Source organism: Lutra lutra, chromosome 13, assembly GCF_902655055.1.
Source record: "Lutra lutra chromosome 13, mLutLut1.2, whole genome shotgun sequence".
Classification (NCBI taxonomy): Eukaryota; Metazoa; Chordata; class Mammalia; order Carnivora; family Mustelidae; genus Lutra; species Lutra lutra.
In genome coordinates this window covers 7,576,192-7,600,094 of record NC_062290.1, presented here as the reverse complement: position 1 = coordinate 7,600,094, position 23,903 = coordinate 7,576,192, and the positions used below count along the sequence as shown (strand labels likewise).

The 23,903-nt window shown below is 41.5% G+C and overlaps 1 protein-coding gene across 9 annotated transcripts in view; it reads right to left on the bottom strand.

Moving 5' to 3' along the window:
• Positions 1–1,080: 1,080 nt before the first annotated feature.
• The window catches only part of RFX3 (regulatory factor X3), a 290,084-nt gene continuing 267,261 nt past the window's right edge, over positions 1,081–23,903 (bottom strand). For all 9 annotated transcript variants that reach the window (XM_047699486.1, XM_047699480.1, XM_047699483.1 and 6 more), the window contains 2 exons: positions 9,452–9,494; positions 1,081–5,724 (listed from right to left, as the gene is read on the bottom strand). In XM_047699486.1, coding sequence (XP_047555442.1) covers positions 5,486–5,724; positions 9,452–9,494 — 282 coding nt within the window. In that variant the 3' untranslated portion in view covers positions 1,081–5,485. The remainder of the gene's footprint in view (positions 5,725–9,451; positions 9,495–23,903) is intronic.

The following is a 23,903-nucleotide window of genomic DNA, read 5'->3' as shown; positions in this document are numbered from 1 at the left end:
TGCATGGTTGGACTTCCTACACTGCCTGAAAAGCAATGTTTTTGCGGCAAACTTGCACTATGCTGTGGATGTCCCTTCACCAGACATCAGAATAGGTTTACACTCTCAGGCGGCGCCAAGCGCATCTGCAGACGACACTGCTGTCATGTTCCGGCACGTGGGGGACAAAAAGGGGACAAAGGCACGCAGAGCGTCCCTTGAACCAAGTCGGCAACTGTGTAAGCGGACTGGCATTTGCCCATATCAGAAGCAGTCGTCATGGCATCTCCGGACAGATGAGCTGAGAATGAAATGCTTTGCTCTCTGTTCTACCTACATCTGAGTTTTTGACAAACTGTGACATAAAGTTTTGGAGCATAGGTAAAATTATGCCCTGTCTGAAATTCCCAAACAATATTGTTTTGTGAGCGATCAAACTCCACATAGCTTCCCTGCCCCCAAAGAGTTCAACTTTTCTTTATCCACTCGAACTCATTTCTTCCTAAGGCTTCGCTTACAACTGTACTTTCTAAAGCTAAATAAAAGAGATCTTTTGTTTTGTTTTGGGGAAAGGACAAAAAAAAATAAAAATTAAAAAAAGAAAGAAAAAAAAATGTAACCCTTTCTTTATCATACCTTTTAAAGGCAATCTAGGTACTTTTCAATGTGCAGAGATCAGTTTCGACATAGGTCAACAGGCCCATGTATCTGTCCTCCTTTTCTAGAGTCATGATGTGATGCTAGAAAAGTTGATTTTTTTCTGTAAACAGTACACTTACTTAGATGGCAGTGAATATTTGGGAATAAATATATCAAGCCCTCTTGAAGAAGAAAATTAAGAGTTGTATATAAAATGCAAGTGTTCAGCATGGAAACACTTTCTCTTCCTACCCCCCCCACCCTTTTAAAAAAACAGCATAATTAGACATTTGGATATAGAGTATATTTTACCGGTCTAAGTCTAAATAAATGATCTGAAAGGCTTTTGTCCCCCATTGTATATCTTACAATGCTCAAAGGGTTAATACAAGGCATTACATCAAAGGGGTTTTCTAATACTAGAACTAAGCACTGGAATAATGCTTCTATTCCAGTTTTTTGTGTTTTTTTTTGTTTTGTTTTGTTTTAAAATCACCAAACTTGCAGAAATACTAGGATTCCATTCATTGATTTGTTCTAACCATATACATGGAGGTTGATCTGATCTAGCGACAAGCCCAATTTCCACAGCACTGCATGTCCACCCGTCTCCCCCGTGTTCCCGTGCTCTCCATCGAAATCAGAAGTTCTGATTTGTCCTGATTTCCCTGTTTTGATAGTTGGTGTTTCCTCACCAGGAATTTGGGGGAGGGAAGGTTCTACCAAAGGTCAATTTGTTGTCTATAACCAATGCCTCAAATTGTACAGAAAGGTGACTTGCCAGAGCTTTTTTTTTTTTTTTTTTTAACTTTCTACTTGAGTCCACACGGGGAGGACCAACATCACAGTGACACACATTTTTTTTTCCTTTTACACTAATGTTTCAAGCACAGCATCATTTTAGACATTTCAAATATACCATCTGAAGAATTTTTTCTTTAATTTGAAAATGCATCACGTTCAGCACTTCTGGGGAGCGCGCTCACATAAAAAGGCTCATGACGACAGCAATGAAAACCGTGGTCGTTCCTGAACGACGTTGACAGCAGATGCCGCAAGAACGTGTTCATTTTGACTCGTCTGCTACAAATCGAAGGCAGTCAGTGTTGCAACTACTAATTTCAGGTACGCAGTGTTAAAACCGTTTTCTAAAATTTACTTTTGTTTTTAAAGTACACCATCTAAAAAGAGGTGCGTGAACCGTGCTATACAGTACAAGAAAAAGCACAAAAAGGAAAAAAAGCAGATTTCTGAAAAGGCAGTAAGACTTAAATAGTCAGTCCAAACATGGTTTGGATGAGAATCCTGAAAAAGTGACCAGCCGTTTGAGAGCCAAAGAAAAATTTCAAAATTGGGCCCTGTGTTCCAAGGAGGTGGGTCCCCCATTTCACCCCATTGTTCACTGGCTTCATGAATGCAAATCTTCTGGGTACGATTCTCAAAGTATGTATGTGAAGATCAAACCATACCCACGAGACTCAATCCTATTTTACGGAAGTATCTTTTCAGAGACTTAAAAATAGCCAACATGCCTTGCATTACATCTTCCACGCTGAAAGTGTAGCACTTGGTCTATGCAGGTACTTTTCATGACTAGTGGGTCTGGTTACAATGTCAAGAAATATTAAGAAGTCCTTACCATGTGTACTTGTCACTTGTCAATAAATCTACTCTGAGAGTATTAGAATCCGTCTTCCTTAGAAAAAGTCACAGTTTCAGTGAATGAAACAAATGAAACCAAACATCAAATAAATGCAATAAAGGGGATTGTTCCAATTGCCTCAAATGTACAAATTAGGAGGTTTGATTCTCTCCTCTATCTCACAGTTCAAATTCGAGAGTGGTTGAGATGTCTGTGTCTGATTGTAGAGGTGTTCTTGTCTTACTGTAGACTACAGATCACCGGAAATAGCTCAGACTGCAGATGCTCTTTTGTCTGTTGGTTTGGAACTATCTGTTCTAGTCAAAGATGAATGTTCCTGTGTTCGTAAAGGAGATCTGGAGGTTTCTAGTGAGCCAAGCTGAAATGCAGTCCTACTTATTAATTCCTAATCTGTCCTGATGGAGAACAAACCATGAACAATTGGAAGAAATGTTGAATCCTGGAGGGTCCCCAATCCCTACCTTTCATCACTCGAAATTTGCCCATTGTTATCAGATTCCTCTAATGATACAAATATATCCAACAGTGAACAGTGACAATTAATACATTGAAAATTGCTCAATAAACAAGGTGAAACCAGCAAATACATTTGGTCCAATACAGATAGAGTGGAGTTCTGGGGCTGGTGGACAGGGAGAGGAAAGCAAAAAAGCTTTTCAGAAAGGAGAGTTGAAACGAAGAGTGCCTTTTTCATTTTGTGATTTTAATTTTACCTGTAAACGTCCCCTAATGCACAATGAAATAGATATGTGGTCTTTGCAGTGAAGTTGTTTTGTTTGTTTGTTTGCCTTTTTGTGTGTGTAACGGTGCAAATTCATCGCTTTTGCGGGGGAGGGGAAAAAAGGGGACTCGTCATTTCAATGATATTTGGATGAGGTGATGGGAGAATGCCAGTAAAGGCCTACAAATATATGAGATAAGTCATACAAAATTTGAATCCATTTAAAAATTACATCTAGAACATTTAAAGTTTACTTAAGAAACTTTGTTGATCTTAGTTTTGTGAACAGCCTAAGGCAATCGAGCAACCAGAACACCCTACCCGATAAGCCATTTGGTACTTTTAACTTTACAGACTGGCTTACCCTCTACTTTCCAACCCCCCACCCCCACCCTAATAAAACTGGAAAGATAAACATCTTGAGATTAATATAGGCCTCATTAATCATCTGTAAATCATTTTGTGCTTTCTCTCTTTTTTTTTTTCTTTTTGGCTTTATGTGTTTATGTATTCATTTCTTTTTGCTGGTCAGCTTTTTAAAAACTACTTAAATGGATCAGTGTGCCGGTTTTTGTGGTTGTTGTGTTGTTGCTGTTAATAACTTGAGTGTTTAAAAGAACCTTGGCTTTTCATGTAAATTCAAATGGGGATGGGTGTATCCAGTCTAGGACCTCACCTGACTTTGAGTTGACCCCTGCCCACCAGCACTTGTGTTCGCTGTGGACACACAGATACCAAGACACAGACTAAAACAAACAAACAAACAAACAAACAAAAAAACACCTTTAGACTGAAAAGATGCACTTCGATAAGTACCTGCTTATTTTGTTAACTTTCTTCAATGAGAACTAGATAAAAATGACCTAAAACATGTATGATTTTATGTGACAAGTTGGTAATTAAAACTAGTCTGCTATTCCACACCCTTAAGCAATCTGATTTATAATCAAGTAATATTCAGCTCTATGAACAAAAAGTCCATTCGTGGTCACTCGGAGAGGGGAATTGATTTTCTTTTTCTTTTCTTTCTTTTTTTTCCGCTTTTTGTTTTGCTCTGCTTGCCCTAAATTTCCTTTGAAGAACACGTGACCTGTCCTCACTCCGGGAATCTGAACGTGACAGGTACACCTTGTCAAATGGATTGAAGAGAATTCACATGAACAAAATAAGCCTTACTAAACTTCAGTTCTGTTTTAAGGCACCATGTAATAGCCGAGGTACGATGATCCCTGATGTACATTCTTCAATGGCACTGGTCCATCCGGCCACCTATCCAAATCCTACTGAATTGGGGATAAGCAACAGTGTGGTGTGCCAGTTACACTGCCTTCAGGTTCTGTTTAAAATTTAAATCCACATACTTTAGAAACCAGGAAATATTTTTTGAAGGAAATCACGATATGCAGGTTGCTACATTCCTTGCATTCTATAAATTTTCTTCTATAATAGCAGCATCTTGAACTACTATTAGGAAAAAGACCTGGAATAAAAGAAAGTCATCCAAATGGAATGGTTTCCTGTATGTCCAGCTCAGCATAAGTAGCATGTACACTTAAAAAAAAACAAAAAATATTAAAAAAAAAAAGTCAAGTCATTTTTTTTTCAGCTTCAGTATCTAACTATAACAGCCCCACTCAACAGCAGAATGCATCTGTGCAGTGGTCCCAAATACAGAATCAGTAGTCTTTAAACAGAGGAATTGGTATGCAAATAACGGTTAAAATTCAATGTTTAACGGAAGCTTGCATTAATGTGGTTTAATAATTATGTACACAAATTATGTACATATTAGCATAATCTCTTGCAGTTTTGTCATTTACTCCGAACGGATAAATGCACAGCTCAATTTTTCTCCCGAGAAAAAGAGATGACCTTCCCAACCCTCTAGCACTGTAATAAAAATGCTCTGTATTCTCTCTCCATACCAAAGTGTTATCAAAATCCTGTCTTGTGGTTCTGTCCAATGCAAAGCACCTTTCAAAAGCAAATCTGATGCATCTGCTGGCAAATGGGCATGCCTCCAGTGTAAATCAAAGAAATTCATTTCTTTTGATATTTCACAGAAGTGCATCTAATTAAAAACTTACACATGAAATCATACACCAAGACTAACGATCAACAATAAAATATTTTAAGCTACAAAAATGTAAATTACTTTTTAATTATAAGAAAACAAAAACATTGGCATTAAGTGTGGTAAAAATCCTTCTTGACACCTGAAACTAAAGAAGAAAAAAAAACTCTTATTATTTAGAAGCAAATGATTTTTTTTTAACGTTAAAAAAAAAAAAAACAAAACAAAAACAAAGAAAGAAAGACCTGGCAAAATACATACACCCATTCCATTTCACAACTCCAAAAAGGTAATGTTCAGCACAGATAGAATTTGACAACAGTCGACCTTCAGGCTTATTCAATTTTCAACTTAAGCCCAATCTATCAACAGGGGTAATGTTAGCTGGAAAAATACGCTTTAATATTCCTTAAACCGCGGTGTAGGTGTTTCCTGTGGCGCTGCACTGTCTGATAGTCTGAGTACTCGTGACGATGTGCTCGCTGTGGATGGGGTTCAGGAGGCTGGGCTGCACCCCGCTCTCCAGCACCGGCTGCATGCAGCCCACCGGAAACGCCTGGTTCAGCTCGGTCTTCTCTCTTTTGGCTTGGGGTTCCGAAGAGTCGTCCAGTTCTTCATCCATTTCGCTTTCCACTTCGCTGCCTTCGTCTGCACAAACGACACCAAGACCCTGTTACCAGAAGAGTCTCGGCTCCGTGCCTTTCATTGGTACCAACGCTCTATTAGTGCACCTGCAATCCTTTCCAACGTGGCAACAGTAACTGAGTCTCGGCTAGGTTGTGAGTGATACTTTTAAGAATTCTCTTAAGAAGACTTCTGGGATTTCCTGAAGTTTTTGGATTAAGTAGTTGGCTAATTTGAGTCATCCTAAAGTAGTCACTTGGGTAGGCTATGCTGCTTTTGGGGAATGAGCTGAAAAATACTAAGGCAGGAAGGGAAGGAGGGAGGAAAGTTCTCCGTTTCCTTCAAAATCTACACTGGGTATCAATTCCATCTGTGCCCATGTTTATAGAATGTTGATTCACAAATAACTACAACACGCACACACAAGGGTGACTTTTCAGTGTCCTTGAATGTTGTAGATGACAATATTAAATAGGCCCTTAAAAATATACTGACTGAGGTAGTACTATCAGAGTAAAAATGTACAATGGATTTCCATTCCTGGCAACACTGCCACTCACTGTTAATAGCTGATATTCATTTCTGGAATTTAAATGTATTAAATAGTCATTGTCACCTTCACATTTTAGCATATTTTATGCTAATCAAGACACCATTATAATGGACTACTGTTTCTTTCTTTTTTTCCCCCAGCACGTACCGTTAAAATTCAAATGTACAGTAGAGAGAGAAAATGCTCACACACAGCCTTACCACATGCAAGGTTCTCCTACGAAGAGAGTGGAGAACACCTTCCCATCAGTGATAATTTTTAAACAGTGGAGAATAGATTTCTGCCTTAAAAATCTAGAGTTTTTACTTCACCTTCTACATGATTTCCTGTTTGTTTTTTTTTTAAAGATCAGTTTAAATTTTCATTTGAAACAAAAATTGTTTAGCTGCTCAACTATACCTATATTAACTAGGAAATTTGGACTTTACGAACATGCAGTGAATGTTAACAAGTATCTCTTCAGTCTCTTCAGTCTTTAGGGAGGTTGGACTCTTTCTGAGAGCTGCTGAATAGAGTTGTACCATGTGGAGCACATGCCTCCAGAAGTCCCTGCTAACAAATGGGCCCTTTGGCTTTTCGTCCCTTATTATTGTTATCTTACTATTGGGGCAAAGCTGGTTCCAGAAAAGAGTGATGAGGAGGAATGGGGCTTCCACACATGGTTGCACACGTTGTGCAGCATGTAATTGCCAGCAGCACCATCTCCAGAGAAGCGTGACTTGTGATTGAAAAGGCTGACATGAGATTTATTGACTAGAAAGGATGTAACACATTATTGACTAGAAAGGACGTAACACATTATTATAACACAGAAGTGCTCTTACATGAGGCTCATCTACTTTATCCTGTTACCTTTTCGCCTCTGGAGAATGGACTTTATAATAATAGGGTTTGTTAGAACAAGCACATCCAGAGGGAACATGGGCTGCAGGGAAAGGGGTACGTCTGGTAGACATTTGCCTCGTGAAGACGGTATAATCAAAACATATTTGTATGACACATTTTGGGTCTGTTTTTGTATTTGCTTATATGTAAACACAAAAACACTGGAATAATCCTCACATTAAATTCTTAATGGTGGTTATCTCTTAGGGTTCTGACTATGGAAGATTCACTTGTCATAGTTTCTAAATCTCTGTATTATTTGAAATTTTTATATAGAGCTGAAATGACTTTTATTATCAGGGGGAAAAAATGAAAATTTTCATTCTGTGGAAAAGCCCACAGGAATTCTTGAAGATTTCACTTTCAAGCCTCAGGCCCTGACTACGCCAGTTTGGCCATATCTCCAGAAGCACCAGGTCTGGGGGGTGAATGGGACCAGGGGGGCCACCCCAAGGTGAGGATAAATCACATTGCTTCGTGGCTCCCTCTCCATCAACATCTCTGTGCCTGAGAAATAGTGTCAAAATAATAAGAAAGGAGCACTGAAAGGAAAAAAAAAATAATTTCAAGCCAGTAGGTGAGCAAAGAGAGTGGAGAGACCCCTTTTATCCACCATGTCCTGGGTAGAAATGGCAATGGGATAACAGGCTGAACAAACCTAAGTGCTCCAAGGCCACTTCTCTCCACGTCCACTTGTGGGTGATGGGGTTCCTATGGATATGCTCCAAAGAAATCCACCAAAGAGCAAGCCCTCTCTCCAGTTCTAAGGGCCAATTAATGCAATTCCATAGACATTTTATGCCCTCATAAAGACTCAAGGACATTTTCTAGAAACATCCTCAAAGTTATGAGGATCTGGCACACAGAAACTAAAATTAGGTGCTACTGGAGTTGACTGAAGACTTCGCTCTGGTCCAGCACGTCACAGAGAGGCCTGGCAGCCATTCAGTGGCCAAGCAGAAGATGCCTGTGCGCTTTGGCACATGGGGTGAAATCCTCAGGTGTGACCCATCAGGCTTCGGTCAGTGCAAGGCAAGGTTGCCTCACGTTGGCCACGGGTTTTAGCACTCACCTTCCTTGATCTGAAGTTACAAACTAGTATCAGCACTAATTCACCTTCTTGTCACAGGGTTAGCCGTAGAGAGTATATATTTGCAGAGGAATGTCTCTGGACTATTATTTTCTAACCCATCCTGCACAGCTATGATGCCTATTACTAAAACAGGAATTAATGCCTGCACCACTGGTCATAGAGACGGACAGTGGTGCTTAACATGGGAGTGAGACGGATTCCTTAGGATTTCCACCAGGATGTTCACGTTTTCCACCATCAAGGAGGCAAGGAGGCTGGCCACAAGTACCTCGGTGCAGGAGGCTCCAGAGAACCATGCTGCCCTTCACATACAGATTCCCCAAGCCCTTCCTCTGGCCCATTTCCCTGCTAGCTGTGGCTCTGTCCCGGAAAGGCTAATTGTACAGTTTTCCCCCATGTGGGCATTCTGTCCTTGACTCCGGCATTCAGTTCCTTAGAACCTCAGGATATCTTTACTTTCTTGGTTTTTTGTTTGTTTATTTGTTTTGGTGGTTTTTGTTTTGTTTTAGGCCTTTATTTCTTGCAGTGTTTGTTTATTAAACATTTTCCTTTTTTTTTTTTTTTTTTTTTAAACCGAGCTGATATTCGTTTGCGTGTTTTAACTGAGGGTGGTTTTTGCTGCATGTGCTCTTCCCCAACCTCATTTCCCCAGAGCCCTGTCCCTTTTACTGTGTGGTTCTGTAGATCTTAAATTCCTTCCAGAACACGCATCTGAATGGCGTCTTAGCTGAGTGGCAATGCCAGCTTTATCTGACAAGGGTTCCAGTGATCCTTTTCATCTGTCCCACTGCTGATCTTGCTTTTTTATGGTAAACTTCCTTGCTATCTCTGAGCTGTTTTTCCAGTGAAAAGTATGCATTGGTGAAAAGGTCAGGCCTGAGAAATCTTTCCACCTGCCCCATGGGCCTTTAGTAAAATTTTATCACTTTTCTCCAGGACTCTGGTGGTGGTCAGAAATAATTTCTTGTTACCTGTAATGAACTGTGGGCAAGAGTCACGCAGAGTTTGTAGCTGCATTTAAATTCAATTCTTACATTTAATATCCTTCCCATAAAGAAGGCACAGAAATGGAGAAGTAAACAACGAGGATTTCAAGAGACATAACTGTCCTATTCCTGTAGGGTTATCGGCCATTTCCACAGAATAACACATGCCACATTTTCCCCTATGGTAATTTCTCAAAGAAGTCCTTAGAAATGTGCATTATTTTCACTTCTTACCTTTATCCAGATTTCCAGGAGACACAGCATTTAAATCACCAAACTGTAAAACAACAGTCATTTGGGCAACAGTTACTACCAGGTAGAATAAAATCATATTCTATGAGTCTGTGGTAAAAACACGAGGAGGACTTTTTAAAACTGTAAACCAGTGACCGTTTTGATCTCTAACTACCTGGGTCACCTAATTATCCAATCAAACATGTCGAATTTGAACAGTTGAAATTGTGTCACAATTTAGCTGTCTTGACCTCTTCGCAAAGGATAACAATTTTCTCTGTCTTCCACACTCCATTTTACTTTTTATTATTATTTCCCACTTAGTAGTGAGGAAATGGGGGCTTGGCTGGCCTGGAGAAGTTGGAGGTGGTGGGATAAATTCGGAAATTTGGTGAAGCAGGACCTGTCAGCTCCATCGCCCACGGGCAGTCTAAAAGTTCCCCCCTGGGGCCGGGTGGGGGGCAGCCACATGACAGAACTTGGTCCAGCCGCTTGGCTGAACTCTCTCTTTAAAAGCTTTCACTAGTGGAAATGAAAAACTGTGGGAATGCCAAAATTCAGAGTATTTATTTTTTAAAAGCCTTTGAGACTTCTTGTATAATAATTTGATGTTCTTATTTACTAAGATGTCAGGGTCCCGTTTTAAAAAAGAAAACCATCTGCTTATTAGTAATGCAACAAAAAAGAGCTTAAAACAATGTGGAACAATTAATAACCTTCAGCTTAGATTTTATTTTCTATTCTGATTCAAAAGCTTAATGATATTTTTACCATGAGGAAATGGATTTTGAGAGTCTCAGAGAGAACAAAGATGGATCCTCTAAAAAAAAAAAAAAGGAATAGCAGAGGTAATCAAGTTGATCAGAAAAAGGTGAGGAGAAACCTGAAAGTATCCACTTTTTAAATGGAGAACATTACTATTTTAAAAGCTGAAGATTCAGAATAAGTCATTATAGAAATTCAGAGTTCTCAAGAGGCTTAGAAAGACAGAGACAGAAATTCTACTTACTTCAGAAGTTTGCTTATAAAGAGTTCCATGATAGGAGTATTTTTTTCATCTACAAGGTAGGTCTACAAAGTAATAAAACTGATCTTATTTTGCAAACATATTTTTTTTTTTTTTTAAACCTACACACGTATTGTTCTTCTTAGTAGCTACCTTGGGAGCTTAGACATTTATTCCAAGGTCCAAGGTTCTTGAATGCCTCTTTAACAACCAATTTCAAGAGTTAGCTTATGTACCATTCAAGAAAGCCCATTTTGTTATTTTATACCCAATTGGGACTGCAAATTACATTCCAAATTGTACTGATTTTCCTTGATCCTGGGATGATTTCTGATTACTCATCAAAATCAAATTCACCTCTGCCACGATCCCAGGATATTTAAAATAATATGTCATTTTACTCTATTATTTCCCAGCAGTTCAGAGGCAGTTTAAAAAGAAACATGCCACAACATTTTAAGCTACCGCAGCAGGACTGGAACAAATGTGCAGCTTTCCCCAGGTGACTGCTTTCGAGGGGACAAGGGCCTTCTGGATCCATAACTCCTAGAGCGTTTTTTGGAAAAACTGTCCCATTACTTTACAGTAACATCCCAGTGGGCAACAAATACGAAGTCATAAATACTGAGCTGCTCTTTCGATGCTGCTCCTGATCACTTGGCTCAGAACCTTATGTTAATCTAAATAAAAGTCACAGCTTAAATTATGTAAAATTTCTTGAATTAAAGAATGCAAGTGACAACAACAACCAAAATCAATGGGACTCTTTTTGGTATTACTTAAATATTTTAGAACTATAAACAGAGAATGCTCGAAGTTGAAAGATCCTGTGTAAGTTACGTCTAAGTGAGGCAACACACTAAGATTCGTGTTTCTTTTAAATGAACACTTCAGAGCACTTAAGATCAATCCTGGAAATGAGCTGGCAAGTGCTGAGTCTTAAACATTCCTTTATACCTGGAAAACGTGAGCATTCCATTTGTTTTTGGAAGAAATCTCAAGACGTTGTTTGAGACTAAATTCTTATTGCCATTAGCGATCAGTAATGTCACACAAAACGGCTAAAACCAAACTCTAGACCTACTTGGAAGTTGCCTTCAAAAGAAACTCTTTTGGTTGCTATTTAACTGCAAATATGGCGACTTCCTTAATACAAAGGTCTTCCTTTGAACGTTTCTGCTTAATCTGAATGAATACATTTGATTACTCGGGATGCTAAAAATAAAAAACCCACCATGATCAACATGTCATTGACTGCTAACACTGTGAGTAAATAAATATTTGCATGCTCCATACTTTGTCCTTGTGGCTATGCCCTACGCTGGACATGGTACAGGCAATCTCGGGGACACCGTCAATGTCTCTAGGTGTTTCTGGGATCAATTACAAAGTTGCACGTGTACGGCAAAGATGGTAGATTCAAAATAAAAATATTGTGACTAAGGTAAGATTCTGATACCCTCTGTAGCAGAAGGTGAAGGCTTTCATATGCATTTCTTTTTTTTTTTTTTATAAAGATTTTTATTTATTTATTTCACAGACAGAAATCACAAGGAGGCAGAGAGGCAGGCAGAGAGAGAGGAGGAAGCAGGCTCCCTGCTGAGCAGAGAGCCCGATGCGGGGCTCGATCCCAGGACCCTGAGATCATGACCTGAGCCGAAGGCAGCGGCTTAACCCACTGAACCACCCAGGCGCCCTCATATGCATTTCACATGTGAGGAAAGAATACACCTGTGACTAAGGAAAACTCACTTTACTTCCACTGGTAGGCTAAGATTAGGAGAGTCCGTTCCTTCCCTTGTTGTTCAACCAACATTTACTCGGAGCTGACCAGATGTCAGCCAACCATTGTGCTAGCCAGTTCCAGGCGGTCAATTTGGAAGTATTTCCTCTTTCTAGAGGTGAGTAACAGAAGTTGTCTATATCACAAAGGACCAGGTAGTTTAGCCATAAAATGAGGCAAGCTTTGAGAAAGTTTTGGAAGCGTGGGCGTATGAGAAAGGGAAGTCAACTGTGGGGGCTTTGGATGGGGCAGCAGGAGGGAAGGACATCAATGGTGGCCAGGAAGATTAGGAGAGGACATAAGGAAGACAGTGTCACCAACAGGGGACAGACGACAAGCACTGAGATTACGCTAGCACAAACCAGACAAAAGAGAAGGAAGACATCTAAGATTTGGATGGACGAAATGGAGGCTCAGGAGAAAATAAAGGCTGACTGGATAGCAGATGAATGAATTTGTTTCCTCATTTCAGCCTCAGCAAAACGTAAGAATTTGGCAAGGCATAGAGCTGAGATTTAATCTTGAGGTTATTAAAAACAATGAATTGATTCCTCTGACATTGGTAGGAAATGTGGTGGTGGGAGATGTGAGACCAGATATTCTTGACCCCCACTTTAGGAATTTAAGGTGGGGAAGGGAAAAAGAAGGGGTGGGAGGAAAAGAGAGAGACAGACAGACAGACAGAAAGGGAGAGCGAGAAGGAGAGAGTATGTCTGTTCCATACATGGAGGAAAGAATAAACATTAAGGGATTTAAAATGTGCTCTGGGGTTGGAAAGCATACGGCCTCTTGACGTAGGTAGGAATCCATACTCTACAGATAGATCGGGGATGTTCTGAAGTAGAAACGGAATGGAACATAGAGGAAGCGTATTTGCCATTTTGGGAAGAAAAACCTCGTTTTCCAGAAACCATTTCCTCCAGGTCCCTAAAGGGTCCCGAGAAAGTGCGCCCTCCCGGGGACAGCAGACCAACACGTGTGGAGGGAAGGTCTGAAAGACCGCCACCTCGCAAGGAGACCAGTACTGACCGGGACGCGCCAGTGGGCAACTGGACGGTGCAGTAAACACAGCAACAGGCAGGACCCTTCCTGGCGAGAACTCCAGTGCGACCCTGACGCGTGGCCAAGCAGTTGTGGAGCGGCTCCTTACACGCCCGTCAGGTCTCCCACCCATGAAAGGGTCGGGGCGCTGCTCACCCCAGAGATGCACACCGCAGGCACCCCCAAGAGACCACTGTGCGCTGGATCCAGGAGCAGCGAACTTCTCCCAGGGAGGGAGGCAAGGCTTGTACTCTGATCTTTGGGAATGAGGACCATGCAGAGGAAGTCCGGGTGCAGACAGCAAGCAGGTGGGAATCCGTGGGGGTCCACAGCGAAAGAGACTGGGGACAGGCCCCCTTCAGGGGCCGAAGGAAAGCGTTCAGGGGCTGGGATGAAGATCTCACTCTTGGGGACGCTTTCCCTGCCAGATGGGTTTACCCCATCCTGGGGAGAAAGCATTAGGGAGTCACCCTAACCACACCACCTTGGGTGGCCAGGCAAACACCCCCTCTATAACCTGTGTCCTTCTAGAAGATCTGTGAGTGCATCAGATTTACAGGTAGATACAGATTTATAGACGCGATCACACGCACACACGCAACTGTGCACCCACGTTCCGTTTGCTCATTGAAGCAGTAGCTGTCCGCATCGAGAATCACCATGTCCACCAAGCAAGCTACCATGCACAAAAATGCCTAACTGATTTCCCTGGGGGCATCACAAAATAGGACCGTGTACAGTCTAGAACAGGGGTTGGCAAACATTTTTCAGCCAAGGGTCAGACAGCTAACTCCTGTAGTCTTCATGGTCATGTTGCGAATATTCAACTCCGCATTTGTGCTGCATTTCTCATTCACAGACTTTGAATTTTATCTACGACTTTCTACCAGTCTGAAAGGCTCTTACAGCATGCATTGCAAGTTCTAAGCTCGTTGGAATCCCACATGGATACAAAAAGTTTACCAGGATCACAGAGCTCAAAGTTGTGTGTGACATATATACAGGGAAGTCATTCGAGACAAAAATGGACACTGAAATTGAGGAAACCAAGAGCTACTGGGCCGTGGGGCCAGAATTGCCCTAAGCCTCATGTCCAAATGGAGGCCCAACTCTACTGTTTAGTTAGACACTAAGAAATACGGTATGTACTGGTCTTTGGACAATTTCATGAGGATTAACTCGTGCCACCCAACGGCACCACAGGCAACCCCTAAGCCCTCAGAAGGCTTTCTTGTATCAGCACTACCCAGTGGTTCTGTAGGATCTATGCTGCATAGACGCTGGCAGCCAGAGCCGGATGCGGAGATGACGGCAGATGCTTAGCTGAAGGCAGTGACCCCAGTTGGCACATAATACCTAAACTTTACATGTGACCCCAGACATTCCTGCTGACAGGGAAGGGGGCAGCTATGGACAATAGCAGCGGATAGGCCAAAGAGTTGGAAGTTTCAACTAGAAAAGACCAGTCATTTGGGGGCCTCGACTACTCTTAGGAGTAGCCTTTCCGTAGGTTCAGAATAAAGCGATGCCCTGATGTCATACTTGCAGACTGGTCTTGCCAGCGGTGGTAAGTTTTGATACATGCATGTCGGGAAGAAAGTGTATGTGTGTGTGAGTGTGTGCACATGCGTGTGCGTGTCTGTGTGTCTGTGTACATTTTTCCAGTTTCTGCCAATGAATTGTTTGCTCTAGGAAAAAAAATCTTTAAGCTGTCAAAGGCAGTAAGAACAGGAAACTGTAAAATTCTTCTGAAGTGGTTTCTACCTCGTAGTTGGAATAAGATGTCTCTTTGGGACTTATTTTTACTCTTAAATGTGAAATAAATTACACATATATAGGAACTGAATATACAATACTTTTTCCCCATGTCACAAGTTCTTTCCTAACTAGTCATTCCTACTAGTTAAAATTTGATACAAGTCTAGCTATGATCGTCTAATTCTGTTTTTACGTCTTCTCTAATACTGCCATTTCTTTTTTCTAATTGACTTACTTCTGCATTCTGTTTTGTTGACTGTGTTTTCACAAAGCATTGAATTAGTTTGCCTCTGATTACCAGTTGGGCTCCATCCCAAAGAATGCTGTTGGATTCTTTGTAATTCCATGAATCATAGGACTCAACACTCAAAAACTGTCTAGAGGCTACTTTTCCCCCTGGCCCTATAGTTTCATTAAAGCTTTCACATGCCTTTATATTATCTGTTTTATGAACTTCAACTTCTAAGCTCATCATGTGAAAAACATGATGGTCTAATTGTACACACTGTTCCTTGGATTGTCAGTGCCAAATCAGTATTTAAAAATCTAATCTGGAGTAGAAGGCAATCAAATATAATCTCTCCACGGACAGAAAGGTCTTGAAATGTCAGTCATGAGGGATTTCAGAGCATTAGTTAATTTTCTTGAAATGTCTTCCAAATGAGAACCAAGTTAATCGAATAATTTTACATTTAGCTTTAGTGGAGGGTTTCACAACTGAGGACAAACAGTTGTGGATTTTAAAGTGATTTCCAATTTTATAAAATTTGCAAGGAATGCTAATCATGTTCCATTTGGTAAAATCCTGCGTTCCTTGGTGATTTTTCTTTCTATAAATGTATCTCCCCAAGCATTCCCAACTAGTTCTATCAAAGCCTGCTAAGATGGCTGAGATTTCTGCTGGCTTGCTGCAAACCAAAGCAAATTGGGCCCTCCAGCTGCTGGTGGTCCTCCTCCTTCGGAATGGCCGCGTGTGATGTCGGCTGTCCTCTCCACAGACTGCAGACTTCCATCACAAGTCTGAGCCTTCAGGCTTTTTTGTTCCCCTCTGTCCCCTGGGAACACAGCCAAGCATGTGCCTTTATGCTGTTTCAAAATCTCTAGGAACCTCTCATGAGTGAGGACGCACGCAATGAAGAAAGAATCTAAGCCCGAGTTCCTCTTGAAGGAAAAAGTCATTTCAACAACAGGAATATACAATGGTACCATTCGGCTGAGCCGAGAAGGGCTTCCGTCCTGAGCCCCACACTCTGGAGAGCCCTGCCTTGGCTTTCCTGTGGCTGGGGCCCTCCCTTCAGGCCATCACTGGGCCAAGTGGACGTGTTTTCTTGGAGCCTTTGTGTCCCTCCCACCCCGCAGGCCATACTCTTGCTCTCTAAGATGTCTGGACTCCCTGAGTCCCCCTCCCGGCCTGTGCAGATTTCTTTTCCAAGTCCTCCCTTCACAAGAGAGAAGGGAGAGCCAACGAGGAGCAGCAGTTTTCTAAGGGTGGATAAAACCTAAACACTGACTATTCACAGCATAGGATGGGGAGGGATAAATACAAGTGGTCTGGGGCCAAAGGCTGGGGATATCCATGTCATTATTTGCTGCCATGGGCCTAGGAGGAGCCTGAGAATTTTACATTTAAACACAGCCTTCTAAGTTGTGATCAAGACATACTTATCAACCAAGGTGGATGGAATCGATTTTGCTTATACTTTGACTCAATGCTTTTGAAATGTTTGGACATGGGGTACCACAGGCCCTGAACATATTAGGGTTCAGCCTGGCAGCATATCCTTTACGCAAATGAAACCATGGGTTAAAAAGAAAGAACGCTGGCACGCCTAACTTAAGACAGGTTTCATTCGAGGCCATGGTCCTCATCTAGGAGGAGACCTTGGCCTTGGTTGATTATGTGAGAGGCACACTTCTTGATAATTATACCACCTCTCTTTTTCAGAAATTATTAACTGGACCGGCAGTGGGGGTGGGGGTAGAGAAACATGTTCTCTTTAGACCCAGTAGTGTGAATCAGGTTTGAAGTGAGTGTAGTATCAAAACACCTGACCCATGTACTCATAGAGAATCTCTCACATTTACACAAGTGTATTATTGTATACAGCAAGGGTGAATCGCAGGAAACAGCTCCTGTGACTCAAGGAACTTGTGGTCTCCAACAAGAGCAACTTCTTTATCCAAGGACCAGGAACCACCACGGCCACCTGTTTGTGAGCGAAACTACCAGAAATACAATGACAAGGCTAGAAGCCACCTGGGCAGGGCAGGCGATGACGTGAGTGCCATGAAGAGGCCAGCAGAGGGAGCTGTCACGCTTACTCTCTGCCCCAGAATCTACAAGTAGCTCGCTCTGAGGCTGGGGATACCAGGCTAACTCTTCCCTAAGCAAAGAGCCCAGGGGTGGACTTTCCTGAAGAGAACAGTGTGCTGAGATTTTTTTCCCGATGTGTCCAGTGACCATTTCAGTTCTTGAAGTATGGTAAGAATTCTTCAACTCTTTTGGGACATCTGGGTGGCTCAGTCATTAAGCGTCTGCCTTTGGCTAAGGTCATGATCCCAGTGTTCTGGGATCGAGCTCCGTATCAGGCTCCCTGCTCAGTGCAAGGCCTGCTTCTCCCTCTCCCAATCCCCCTGCTTGTGTTCCCTCTCTCACTGTCTCTCTGTCAAATAAATAAATAAAATCTTAAAAAAAAAAATCTTCAACTCTTTTATACTCTTTCCCCATTTCCAAACTCTTTAGGAAAGCTAACCTCTAGTTGAAAGCACTTAGGAAGGCCTAATTCGACAGAGAAGGTCCCAGAAATGTGGACAGACACATCCTGGGGGAGAAGGAGCACTTCTGGGTCTCTGAGTTATATTTTCCTGATAAAAGAATCCAGTATGTCAATCATGAAATCCAACGAGAGGGCCTACAAATTGGTAGTCTGTCTTTCCATCATTGTTTTGTACTTGCTTTCTGGAATGAGTATTGTTTGAGCACCTACAGGACTGAGGTTAGACCACAGTTACAGGCAGAAGTCCACTCCCTGAAGAGCGGAGGAGAGGAGGTGATCGCCCAGAGCTAGCAGGAAGGAAACCAAGGACAGGTGGCTAATGAGCAAGGATCCCAGAGCTGGAAAGGGTTGTGGCCCTGGGCAGCTGAGTCCCTGGGTGCTTTTCTCAAACACAGAGAGAGAAAGGAACAGAAAGACAAACCAGGGACGAGGAGGGAAAATGAGAGCTTCTAGAAAGCCAGTTCTTAGGAACTTGGAGGATGACGGTGTACAAGAAGGGCCTTCCATGTCTCTCCTCCAGGAGATCACTTTGAGAAATTTATTTTCAAGTTGGCAGGAGTGTGCTCATGTAGGGGGCAGATTTACAGATTTACAGCTAAAAGCAGACTACAAATTCCAAAACAATGATTTTGACTTAGGTCTGGTCTGCGGGTAGGTACAGAGGAGCTGATGGGTGTAATTTGTTGTTGATGGTGTTTCCCAGTACACTGAGCTTTCCAACTGCCATTGGCCTAGACTCGTTTTCTAGTTCGTCGGCACGTCCTAGACGTCTAAGGAACAAAAAGTGGGAAGGGAAAGTGTGGTAGGACGATCAAGATGCATCCCGTGATGCAGAGGAAAGAGACCCTAGAACAAAAGGATGAAGCTTACATGCTTGCATCTGGTGTGTGTGTAATCGTGAGTACGCGTGTGTTGGGGAAGCTGAACAGTGCAGACGGAAATAAATGAGTCCCCATTTGAATCTGTCTACAAACAATTTATACGGTGAAAAATGAAAACGTGGACCGAACCCATGTGGCGCCTTGGAACGACACAGTTCTACTTTCTACTGCTTCCTAATTCTGGCGTTGGGGAAATTTTCAACCTGTTTTTCTCATGGGTGAAATGGGAACACTCACACATGGCTTTCAAGGTTTTAGTGAATATTAAATAAGAATGCAAAACACCTAGTATCATGATTGTCACAAGGCAATTCCTCAATTCCTCAATGTTAATTAATTAGAAAAATTTAGGAATATCAATAAGCTTTAGTATAATAATAAACGGTATAGCTTTCACCAAGTATTTGTTAAATTTTCTAAACTGCTGCTGTTCCAAGATGGCTTTTTTTCTGCAGATGATTTTAACTTCAGATATGATCCATTCATTTTAAAATATCCTATAACTAATCTATCATTCCACAGGTCCATTTTCAGCGTATTCCCTAGTTGCACTAGATTGTAGGACTCACTGAAATCTATTTCTCATTAGTTTGATTTTACCTTAAGAATCCGTGCTTATTTATCTTGATTCTACTTCTACCAAATGGAACTTTTTCACTCAACTCTTACCCTAAAAGCTTGCCTTCAGAATTATTATTGCTCTGGTCCAATTTTTAGGTTTTGAAGATCTTTTTTTTCCCCCCTTTTACTTTGAGTACATCAACTCTGATAAATTCAAGACATTTTTCTTTTGATGGTATATTCTTAAGGGTTCTTCCATTTTTTTTCCCCTAAAAAGTATGACTAAAATATCATCTTTTTTATATTGCTATTCATATCTGAACCACCGAAGCACTTTTCGGGTCCTACTTTTCATTTCAAAAAATTGGCTAAGTAGTTGGCTTAGACGTAATATTAAATAAATGTAATTAAATTATGACAGAGAATTTATAAATATATTGAATAAGTTAAACACAAAAATATTTATCACAGAAAATCATTTTATGCAGCCACCAAAATTTATAGACTCAGCTGAATATTTTAATGGACTATGCCTATTTTAAGGAAATAAACTTCCAGAGAGACTCCAAATAATCATAAAATTCAAATAATAGGATAGTTTCCTGCTCAATTTTTCTCGTCAGGGCTGTACAGAAAGCCCTGATTTTTTAAAATTTTCATTTAACAGGTGTGCAAACAGATGCAACTTGTTTATTTTATTCCTACTCTTAAAATTTCTCCACTCCCAGAGAGTCTCTGTGTGTATTTATAGTATTAAAGTTCCAAAAAAATTACATAATTTTAGCAGCAAATAAACTGTTTCCTTTTTATCATCCAGGCAAAAAACTTAACCACGAAACTCTGGACTTGCACGTGCTTTGAATAACTTACTAGTCAGCATTACTGTGACAGTGGACTGACATTTAGATGAAAACACATGGGGTGGGATTCTGTTTCTGTTTCTTTTGAGGGGCGCTCTGACATGGCAGTCTTTATGCCAACAACGGATTTATGGTAGTGTAACAGGGAATGCAAAAAATAGTAGTTTTGTACCGTTGTATCTGGGCTTATATGTAAAACATGGATTGGTCTCTCCTGCCTGCTCAAATAATGTAAACAGTTGTAAAATTAAAATTTATTTGTTGATTTCTCATTAATGAAGGTACACTAATGATCCCTAAGTCACTTTAAAAGGAAAACTTTTCCCCTTGCTTCTGGACCTAGTTGACTGGCTGCCACCTCTCCCAAGTAAAGCACCCATAAGGCAAAACCAACGTCTGGCCAAGTCTGTGTCTGACTTCACAACAGTTCCTGCTCCCATCCCCCATCCTGCAGCAGGTGATAAGCGTGGGGGATTAACACCAAGAATTTGGGGGCCAGTCTGCTTGGTTTTGAAGTCTGATTTTGCACCATTAGTGGCTGTGTGACCTTAGCGAGCTACTTGATGGTTCTGTGTCTCATGTCATTATCTGTAAAATACATCCGGTTTTGGGGTGCTTGGGTGGCTCAGTGGGTTAAGCCTCTGCCTTCAGCTCAGGTCGTGATCCCAGGGTCCTGGGATCAAGCCCCATATCGGGCTCTGCTCAGCGGGGAGCCTGCTTCCCTTCCTCTTTCTCTGCCTGCCTCTCTGCCTACTTGTGATCTCTGTCTGTCAAATAAATAAATAAAATCTTTAAAAAAATACGTACGGTTTTATACAGGGATAACAATATTCATTGAGTTGTCATGAATTATTAAGTTAATCTACATAAAACACTTAGAACAGTGCCCAGCACATAAATGGTATGTGAATGCAGGTTTCACTTGAAGTTTCTGGCTTTCTTTCCTCATCCAATTCTACCTCCTGTCTACTGAATTTGAGGTTGTTTGACCCTCACATTTTCCACAGAAACTTCCCCTTGGCCATACTCCCTTCCATTCAGGCAGGACCTGTGTGCATGTCTCCGTGTCCCTTTACCACAATTCTCACAATTCACATAGCTAACCTTTTTGCCCTTTCGATCTCACTTCAAACATCCCTGCCGGGGGGAGCCTTCCCTGGCACTCCCAGGCTAGCTTAAGGCCTCATGCTTCGCGTATTCCTATATCTCTAATTCTGTAGCTCCACAGTTATGTGAACATCTAGTACATATGACTCCCCTACTAAAATGCAAGCTTCTTGAATGCAGGGCCAATATCCACTTGGTTCATTACTATAACCTAATTATTATAGCACTTGGTCTACAGTAGGTATGTAAGAAATACCTGTTACATGAATGAATAAATTAATTTCAGAGATAAGTCTAAGACACAACATCAGTGAACATGATTCACCCAAGATTATACCACTGCAAATGACAGAACTACCAGGAGAATTGAATCCTCCTGACTCAAAGTCCTCTATTATTTCCAGGGCGTTAAATCTTTACTTACACGTATCATACAAAGAACCATGTGACTAGTATAGCGCAGGTTCTAGAATGAAAAGTTAAAGTACAGATCAGAGAGAATGGGGTATGTGAGGTAGTTTGGAGGAATTGGAGCCCCCTGAGGAACTGATATTTCAGATGTGAAGTAGGAGTTAGAATGGGCAAGGGGAGTTGGGCAGAAAGTCCCGGCTAGAAACGATTTACACAGTGGTCCAATGACGAGCAAAGCTTGGCGAACAAGAACAGAGAAAAGACCACTGTGATGGCAGCAAATGGAATAGGAAGAGGGAGGCTGAGGTTAATCTGAGGGGCAGGGCCAGATCGAGCATGACCTTGTGTACCAAGGAGAGAATTTTGTTCCTTCACTAACAGGAGAGAATACCATGGATGGGTTTTCAGTAGGGGTGACACAGCCTACTCTGCACTTTCATAACATGATACTGACTGCACTCTGGGAGGTCTGGGGAAGAGCAGACTTAGTAATTGGGGGGACATAGGGGTCTGGACAAGAGTCAGGTAAAAGATAGTGCTCAGATGTCCAGCATGATCAGCAGGGAGAATGTGGTACCGGTTACTGAGAAAGAGCCATTAGTAGACACATCAAGAGTTTGATTTCATTAAGTACATAACAAGCTCTCAATAAGACTAAGAACTATTATCATGTTTGCTGTCGTTACTGATGGTTGAAAACCAGTGGCTCCAACTGAGGGTAATGGTGACCTTTATGGATTTCAATGGATTTGAGCCCAAGGTGTTGCTCCCGCCATGTACACGGGCACTTCTGGACTTGGTGTCTGGAAGGGGGAATCGCCTAAGGGGCGAAAGCAACTGAGCCTCAACTTGCAAAAGCCCTTTTGACCTCCAATCTGAATTCTAGGGTAGCCACAGGATAACAAGGGAGAGACACATGTGAAAATAGCCTTCTGTTTTCCTGAATTTCCTTCTCTTCTTCCCAGGAATCAAGAAATTTTAGATATGATAATATGACCACGATCTCCAGATCTGCAGTGGCCAACAGATATACAAGGCCCTCAACGTTGCCATCAATGTTGTTGTATGGAGAGAACAAAGCTATAAAACGAGCCTTGATTGGCCGGGGTTGAATAATGGATGAGTAGAGACAGCTCAAAGGATGGTCTTATAAATTGGGTAAGGAGAGAGTAAGCAAAGAAATCAAGAGATGCTCTTAGATCTTAGGTCTTCCAGAAGGTATTTTATACCTTATTTTCTAATAGAGATTTTATTCTTATTATATCTTCACCTCTTGGGGGAATGTGTCACACTCATAAAGTAAAAAAAACAAAAACAAAAACAAAAGAATGCCTACAGGCACAGTCAATCAGCAGTACTGACTATGAGACCATCTTCACCCTGGTGAGCCAGCACTGCCCGCACCAACAAGCAGGGGGCGTGCTGAGCCCTCATGCTGGGTGACCAGCTCCTGCCCACAGCCTTTGTGCTCTTGAGATGCAAGGGAAGCCAAGACCACACATCAGGATTAGCCTCTTGGTACTCATTAGAACCCCTGCTATCACTATGCTGACCACTTGTTAAAGGAGTCCCAGAATAGATGAGGGGGTTGGCAAATGGGTTAAATATACCGGAAGGCAAGTCTGTTTCTAAAGTTGGGAGCCCTGACTTGATAAGTTCTGAAGTACTTAATCTACATGCCCACTGGGCGTTTGTAAGACAACCACTGCAAGAGGCTCTAAAGGAAGGCCAAGTCTAAGAAAAGTCTAGATTGTTTTGGTCCTGCCTGTTGTCTAAAAGCTACAGTGATCCTTGCTTCATCTTGCACATAGAATGTATGTACATGTAACTGGCATGATTTAAGCACAATCACTACTGAGAACATCACACAAACACGTACAGATCAACACACGAGAGGGATTTTAAAGAGGGAAAGGGGAACCTTTTGCCCAACCTATTGAAGATGTCTGACATGGATTTTATTGATAGTAGAATACTTACAAAGCATCTTGAGGTATTTTAATATATTTTTAATTTATCCCTTTATTATCATATTTATTAAACTAGAAAAAGCATCTAATACTTACTTGGATTTTCTAAAACTTAAATAACCACATACACACAGCTTCAAAATGAACCTGTCTTCTTTACTGCTTTGGGTAATTTGTAGTATTGCCTGATATTTATAATCTAGCAAGATCTGAAGAACCCCCAGTTCAGGACAACAAAACGAGATGGCGGACATTCACTTGAGCATTTGCACCCATCCCTCCTCGTGTTCACCACTC